The sequence below is a fragment of the Trichomycterus rosablanca genome, chromosome 7 (assembly GCF_030014385.1).
Source record: "Trichomycterus rosablanca isolate fTriRos1 chromosome 7, fTriRos1.hap1, whole genome shotgun sequence".
NCBI lineage: Eukaryota > Metazoa > Chordata > Actinopteri > Siluriformes > Trichomycteridae > Trichomycterus > Trichomycterus rosablanca.
In genome coordinates, this window is record NC_085994.1 from 28,550,328 (window position 1) to 28,558,746 (window position 8,419).

General features: G+C 39.2%; 1 protein-coding gene across 1 annotated transcript in view; it reads right to left on the reverse strand.

Moving 5' to 3' along the window:
* The window catches only part of cacna2d3a (calcium channel, voltage-dependent, alpha 2/delta subunit 3a), a 313,706-nt gene extending 306,222 nt beyond the window's left edge, over positions 1–7,484 (reverse strand). Inside the window, exons 1-3 of the mRNA XM_062999198.1 lie at positions 7,412–7,484; positions 6,623–6,676; positions 3,154–3,235 (exon numbers count right to left, since the gene is read on the reverse strand). Of these exons, the coding sequence (XP_062855268.1) occupies positions 3,154–3,235; positions 6,623–6,676; positions 7,412–7,464 (189 nt within the window). The 5' untranslated portion in view covers positions 7,465–7,484. The remainder of the gene's footprint in view (positions 1–3,153; positions 3,236–6,622; positions 6,677–7,411) is intronic.
* Between the last annotated feature and the right edge of the window lie 935 nt (positions 7,485–8,419).

Sequence of the window (8,419 nt, forward strand, 5' to 3'; positions counted from 1 at the left end):
TTCTGTCAGCATTTTTGAGGAATCTTAGCCAATTTCTGGTTTCCAGGATTTGCATGCCCCAACCACCTTTTCCAAATCCCACCAAAGATTTTCTGTGGGGTTCGGGTGACTGTGACAGCCACTCCAGAATCCTCCAGGACTTCCACTACAACCAAACCTTGGTGGACTTTGAGGTATGCATGGGATCATTGTCCCGTTGGAAGATCCAATGACACTCAAGCTTTAGCCCCTTTACAGAAGACATGATATTTTCTTAGGATTTTCTAACTGTTAATTGAATGCTAAATCTAGTCCTCCACACGCTTCATTTTTTCAGTGCCAAACGAAGCAAAGCAGCCCTAGAGCATCACCAAGCCACCACCATGCTTCACTGTAGTCAGGGTGTTCAATAGAGCGTATGGGTCATTCTTCCTCTTTCAGACATACCACTGATTTATAGACCCGAAAAGCCAGTTTTGTTTAATCTCTCCACAGAACAGAATCCAAAAACTTTTGTGGCTTATTTATATGGTTAAGAGCATACTGCAGCTGAATTTTCTTGTGCTTTTGCATCAGTAGAGGTGTATGTTTTGGAGTTCAGGCATGGAGACCTTCATTTTTTATGTGCCTTAATGTGTAAACTGAAACCTCAGTGCCTGCTGCCACCAAATCTTGCTGCAGGTCTTTTGCAGTCACTCAAGCATTTTTGACCACCTGCCTCCTTAGGAATGTGGTGGCAGCCAGGGATAGCTTGCTCTTTTTGCCATGTCCAGGTAGTGTAGCCAGCATTCCTTTAACTTTTAACTTGCAAACTATGCTTCCAACTGTATCTCTAGAAACATTCCAACAACTCTTTTCGTGCAATCATATTTCTAACGTTCAATCAAATGTGACATATGACAACACCTGATTTGAAAATGTGCAAAGAGATTCTTCTTATTATTAAAATTATTATTATTATTATTGCTATTGTTGTTTGTTGTTGACAGTATGGAAAATGCAGTGTTCCCTACATTTACTTTGACTTTTATTTGATTGCAGACAGTTTAAACCCAAGATATTTCATGTTTTGTCTGCTCAACTTCATTTAATTTGTCAATATACCTCCATTCCTGCATTTCAGGCCTGTAACACAATCCAAAAAAGTTGGGATGAGGGCAATTTAGGGCTAGTAATTTAGAAAAAACTAAATAATTATGTGATCATTATTGTAATCATGGTTTGGTACAAAATCAGCATCCAGGAGAGGCTGAGTCTTTGATGAGCAAAGATGATCAGAGGATCTCCAGTTTGTCATCTGTCAAATGAGTGAGAAAATTATAGAAATGTTTAAAAACAATGTACCTCAAAGAAAGATTGGAAGGGATTTGCATATTTCTCCCTCTACAGTGCATAATATCATTAAACGATTCAAGGATTTGGGAGCAATTTCAGTGCACAAAATGCCAAGGGTGCAAGTGCACATGAGCAAAAAAGAAGACTTATGTTAACCATGTCCAAAAGCAGTGTCGACTTCTCTGGGCTCTTAACTAGCCTGGCACCACCTTGAAGAAAAGTGTGGCCTAAAATGTTCAGGATTTGTACTTTGGACTTTGTGGCAAGCTGCCATTAGGCATAGGTGACCACTGGGTGTCCCATAACTGTGGCCCTGGGGAAGAGTATGTTCTTTTAAAGAATTTTGATGTGCTTAGCAGAGGAATCCAGCGTTCTTCTCTAGCACATAGGTTAGCACCCTAGATCAATGCTACTCCTGCTCTGGAGTAATGACTATCATTCCCACTATCAAAGTAGAACTGGTGCAGTTTTCTTAAGTATACAGGTACGATGGCAGCTGCGTCTGGGTCATATACCGCTGTTAATTTAAGTTGGTTGTCACTGCCTTTCCTGCCTAGTCACACTCTGAAAAGCACTCCAACAGATTGAATTGTTACTAGACAGCAGTTAAGGTCCAAAAGCCAAAAGCATAATTTTCTAGGATTACGGCAGCAAAATGGAAGAAGTAAAACACACTACAAACAGCAAGTAAATTTGGTGACATGGTGCATGGTGAGAAAACACAGGCAGTAAAAAGGAAGCGCCTGCTGGGAAAACAGCCTCACGCTATGAATTGGGCACTTGGGAAACACCAAACAGCTGAGCGTTCCCTGCAGGCTCGATGGCACATCTGTGATAGCGCACATTGACACCAAATCTACCATCAGCCTGGTTCCAGCCCAGCATAATCCTGCACCTCTGCAGTTGGAAAACTGCCACAGAAAAAGTGGAAACCGTGACAGGACAAGCAGTGAGTTTGGCCATTGTGACCTTTTAGCTCTCCTGAACTGGCCATGAACAGTGTAGACACTCAATCTGTGGCCATCAATGCACCGACTGCTCCAGTGCTTCAGGATTTGAACATTTCGGCTTAAAGGGCTGGCCACCAGTCACCGAGCAACTTTGCAGACTTTGTGGGGGCGCTTTGGTCGACAGCAAGGTTGCTGAATGAATATAAATAAACATTGAATATCTTTGCAAAACACAGAAAATTACAACAAAAACTCTACTTTGGGCAATGGTTCCATGATTACACATTTTAGAATTCCATCGCTAGCTAGCACCAGTAGGGCTACTTAAATTCCAGTTTGATCTACTTCCTAAATTCCAATTTACTCCTTGGCTGTGACTGTTCAGATGTTTTTTTTTTCTTTCCAAAAAATAGAAAGTTATGCATTTTTATAACTTTGAAATAAATTATGCATTTTGGCCTGCTTTGATAAGAAAAGCTAATTCCTGAGGGAAAAAAAAAGCTTGACATGCGTTTTTCTGCACAATTAACCCAGTGCCCCTCATTTGAATTTCATGTGCTTGTGGACTTTCTGCAGGACTATGAACATTGGTGAGGGTATGTAGGAGTATCTGGTCTCACCCAGTCTCACCCAGTGTGGATGGTTTGTGTAAAATTTTAAGGCTTGCTTTGTGGCTTTATTAGTCACTGAGGATTGTGGGGTCACAGATTACTTTTTCAATTTGCATTTAATTCTGCCTACATTTCATTGTTCTCTTTCACATAGCCACTTTGTAAGCAATGAAAATGAAGAGAATAAATGAATTTGATTATCCAGATGCATCAACCATTTTTTTTCAGTAGTCACACTCTTACAGTCAGGATGTGCTGAGAATAAGTTTTAATGTTACCTTCTGTAGGAGCTGTGATCCGGAGTACTTAGCTGCTATAGACTTCATCTCTCCCCCAAATGCTGAAGCCCAAAGCTTTACACTACAAAGAGAGAATATGATTAGTTTAACAGTTTGTTTGTTTGTTTATTAGGATTTTAACGTCATGTTTTACACTTTGGTTACATTCATGACAGGAATAGTAGTTACACAAGATTCATCAATTCACAAGGTTATATCAAACACAATCATGGACAATTTAGTGTCTCCAATTCACCTCACTTGCATGTCTTCGAAATGTGGGAGGAAACCGGAGCACCCCGAGGAAACCCACTCAGACACAGGAAGAACATGCAAACTCCACACAGAAAGGACCCGGACCACCCCACCTGGGGATCGAAACCAGGACCTTCTTGCTGTGAGGCAACAGTGCTACCCAATTAGTTTAACAGAACTGCAAATAAGCACAAGCCACTATACATGGCTGTGAACACCTGACCATAAGCTTGTTGGGCATTCCATTCCAAAACCATGGTCATTTATTTTGGATTACCTAACCACTTTCTTTTTGTGACTTTACTACCTTTACTGTTCTGAGTCTGAGGTCAAACACTCGGCTCGGCATTTCCGGTTTCTTGCCGTTAGGGGTCTCCGGCAGGATTTACGCCGGATGCCCTTCCTGACACAACCTTCCCTATTCATCCGGGCTTGGGATGCACTACAATGCACTGGTTTGTGCATCTAGCGGTCTGAGGTCAAACACTGATGTTGCTTTAAAAGGCCTACATTGTAATTTACATAAGATAAGATCATTTTTATGGGCCCTGCTTTACTCTTAGGGAAACAATCATGCTGGAAAAGGGAATGATCTTTCCTACACTCTTGCCATACTGTTGAAAACCTGTATTTTTACATGTTTTATATGTTTTTAATATAATTAAATGTATATACAGTGGTACCTTGAAACTCAACGTCAGCTGGTTCTGGGAGTGGCGTTTAAAAGGCGTCCCGTGGACTTATATATTTTAGGCTAATGTAAAATAATGGAGTTGTTTTTGAAATTTATACACTGAAAATAACACAACTATACTATAAAAACACTAAAATAAAAAAGCTGATTCTTACAATTTCTCAGAACCTCGAGTTGTAACACGAGTTTAAAAGTGAAACAGTGAGGAAATTCCAGATAAACACAGATACATGTGTACACTTTCTGAGTGAATCTGACAGTTATTCCACACAAATGCAGATTTGTCTCATATTCACACTTTAATGACGTTTTAGCTCACCGCTCAAGCCAAGCGCTGAACAAAGCGACAGTTTATTGTTAATTTTAAAGTAAATTAATACATTTTTAAAAAACAAACTGAACACGTTGAGTTTAAAAGGTTGAGTTGACGAAGGGTGTTGAGTTTTTAAAAGATTTTGAGTTTAGGGGACGTTGAGTTACAAGGTACCACTGCATCTCCTAATCTTAATAATAGGAGGATGTACTAATTGACTGGGTAAACAAATTTTGTCAGCAGTAAACAGTCAAGTGTAATAATATGTTGGGGGACCCAAAATTCTTATTGGCACAGTAGTTTATAACAGCTGAGATTAACTGAAAAAAGTATTTCTTGAAATAGTAGTTTTAAAATTCATTTAAAATATACAATATATTGTCAAAGGTGGAACTGTGACAGGTTCTTCCACACAGTGTGCTGGCTCATCTATTGGCAACCTGCCTTTCTCTTAGAAGTATGATGCCGGGCTCGATCTAGTCCTGTTTTATGCCAACTTAGATGCCAGCATACTTTATAATTTTACGTGAACTCAGTGTTTTGACACTTTTCATCAATCACAAAAAAAAAAACACCAAATCGTTGAGCTAGTTGGTGGGAAGGTGTGTCGCTCATGCATAGCTGTCTGGAATTTATTTTTTTATTCTTTTTCCAAAAGCTTGGTTATCGCAGGTGCTTTGAGTAGCTTGCCATATTTTGCCATCTTATTAATATCCCCTTTCTCCTGTGTGAGCTACAGATGTTTTGTGTATTTCATTTGTTACCTTGTTTATTTTGGCCACTGCTTTTATTTTCCCTTCACCCTTTTGTTTTGGCTTTTAGCCACAATATCTTTCCACTTTGGTTAAGCCTGCAAAGTGGGTTTATTTTCAGTTCTTGCAGGTGCAGAGCTACATCTGGTGCCTCAGTGGTGATGTTGGCCAAATACAAAGGCTGTTTTTTTAAATTTTGTAATTTGTTAGTTTTGCTTCAGCTGCTCACCAGTCAGTTGTTTCACCATCTGATTCTTGCCTTCATAACTGCACACACTGTTTAAGTGTGTTTGAGTCATCAAATTAAATTTTGTTCATATTCACTCGGTCAGCTAAAACAATAAGTCATTTCTCTGTACGTTTGCACTTAAATAAAGGTAAAAAAAAAAATGACAAATTAGATTTTTTTTACTGCATGTCCCACCATTCCAAAAATGGTATTTGTATATGGGCACAGAGAAATCACCAGCTGTAGCTAAGGAAAGAGAAGTTAAACTCACATTATAATAATTATAATGAAGTTATAACATTATCAAACTGATAATCTAAATCTTTGACCAAGCAAATTTTGTCATATTCTGGGTTCGATCCATATCTTTAGTGTTCTGAGGAGTTTGACATGTTTTCTCTGTATTCCATCAACCGAAACATGACAATATGTAGTTTGGTTACTTCCAGGTGTCTCCTAGTAAGTACGTTTTGTTGGATGGTGAAAAATCAATCATTCACCCACTGATTGCATGATAGACTTTAGATCCAGCAGAAGTACTGAATGAAGATAAATAAAGGAATGCATGCTTTCAACTTTCATGGAACAGCATCATTGTGGAACAGCAACAGTGTCTTTTTAAAAAGCATCAGTGCACAACATTAAGTATGAAAGCTAACTAAATTCAGAGTCATTTCCCAAAATGTAGTAGAAAGCTCTGCTAGAAGAGTGGACACATAAAAGAAACAGTTCTATATCAACGTCTATAGTTTTGAAATTATACTTTTTTTTCATTACATATTAACATTTGGATGTGATCTTTCAGTGTTTGTGTGGGCGGCACGGTGGCTAAGTGGGTAGCACTGTCACCTCACAGCAAGAAGGTCCTGGGTTCGATCCCTAGGGTGGCCCAGGTCCTTTCTGTGTGGAGTTTGCATGTTCTCCCCATGTCCGCGTGGGTTTCCTCCGGGTGCTCCGGTTTCCTCCCACAGTCCAAAGACATGCAAGTGAGGTGAATTGGGGACACTAAATTGTCCATGACTGTGTTCGATATAACCTTGTGCACTGATGAACCTTGTGTAATGAGTGACTACCGTTTATGTCATGAATGTAACCAAAAAACATGACGTTAAAATCCTAATAAACAAACAAACAAACAATGTTTGTGTATTTGAGTTATCCAGTTATATTAAAAAAAGTTTATATATGATCCATGCTCAACATTTTTATTTAAACTTGAAACTTACACGGCAGGTGGAATTCCCTGGTGAGACCCGGTCACATCCATTACTGTACTGCTCCTAATAATCCACATAAAGAAGAAACACGCACCATACAAGCGCGAGGAAAGCACCCTCATATCTCTCATCTTTAAAAAAAAAAACACGAGTATAGTTTAAATCTATCCAACTCTTCTGCAGGTACACACCACCTCAATCAGTGATAAAGTTAAATACAAACGCGTTAACGTCAGTTCAGGCGCCCCCCAAAACACAAGCGGAGCGGTTCGTATCCCGGCATCAGCGCAAAGCATCCAACATTCGTCACTACGATATAAAAACAGCTTTGCAGTGGTGTTTCAGAAGTACTGGACTGCATATATAAATAAACGCTTATATTGATATCGCAGATTGTTAGATCTGAGTCGTTCTCAGTAGCGTTCTACAGTGGCGGCAGAGCTCAGAATGCGTAATGCGTGGTAGTGAAGTGGTGACCTGAGCTCCAGCAGCCAAAGAGCGCGCGAGAGAGCTGAACCATCAGGGAACAGTAAAGGGGGGAAATATGTTACACTATCAAACAATAACAAACATCATACACTAGTATACATCAACATACAGGGGATTTGAAAGTTTACACACTCCTCTTACTCCTGTAAAAGATGAGACCAGGGAAAAAATAGAACTTTTTCACTAATTATCTGTGCAATTCAGTTGAAATACAAACTATTTTTGGGAGAGGTAAAAAAAAATATTAACCTTACAATATTGTGGTTACATAAATATACACACTTCTAAATTAATAACTAATGCTAGCACCTTTTAATTTTATGACAGCTGTCTTTTTGAGTGAGTCTACCAGCATGGCACATCTTCACTTGGCAATCTTTGCCCACTCTTCCGTTTCAACTGAAATCAGGTCTGGGCTCTAGTAGGTATCTCCAAAACTTTGATCTTCTTCAGGTGAATTGATATATGATTTTTATGTCCACTGTGTAACATCCAGTGATGGCATAGTTACCTTGAAAAAGTAATCTGATTACTGATTACTGATTACTTAAGTTAGATTACAAGTTACTTTATTAGTTATATAATGCGGTCCGCTAATGTATCCCATAATGCAACTGGAGCTGCGTAGGCGATTGAAGCGGAATAAGAAACAAGAAAGATAGCGGAAAACGGAGTCCTCTGTTCACAAGTGTAAGTAAGATAAATAAAATAAAGAAATTTTAAGACAAATAAATAACAAAAAGATGATAAATATCCTAAATTTTGGAGAGTGGGGTAATGAGTCTGTAACTATGGTGATATTACGTCATCACGTCCTCACTTGACGTTGGTAAGATGTACTTCTTTACCAGCCGAGTAGTGCATACTTCCTCCAATCTAGTACAGACTCTAGCTGCGTCCGGAATCGCATACTTCCATACTCAATAGTACGCGAAATGAGGACGCGAGAGTGGTTAGTATGTCCGAATACATAGTTTAAATAAAGAGGTACGCGAGAAGTACCCGGATGACCTACTTATTGGGCAGCCATGTTTGAGTATGCAAGCGATGCACACTTGCGGTCCGCTACTGTATCCCATAATGCAACTGGAGCTGCGTAGGCATTCGAAGCGGAATAAGAAACGAGAAAGATAGCGGAAAACGGAGTCCTCTGTTTACAAGTGTAAGTGAGATAAATAAAATAACATTTTTTAAAGACGAATAAATAACAAAAAGACGATAAATATCCAAAATTTTGTTGAGTGGGGTTTGTAATGAGTCTGTAACTGGTGATATTACGTCATCACGTCCTTACGTCATCACTCGACGTTAGTAAGA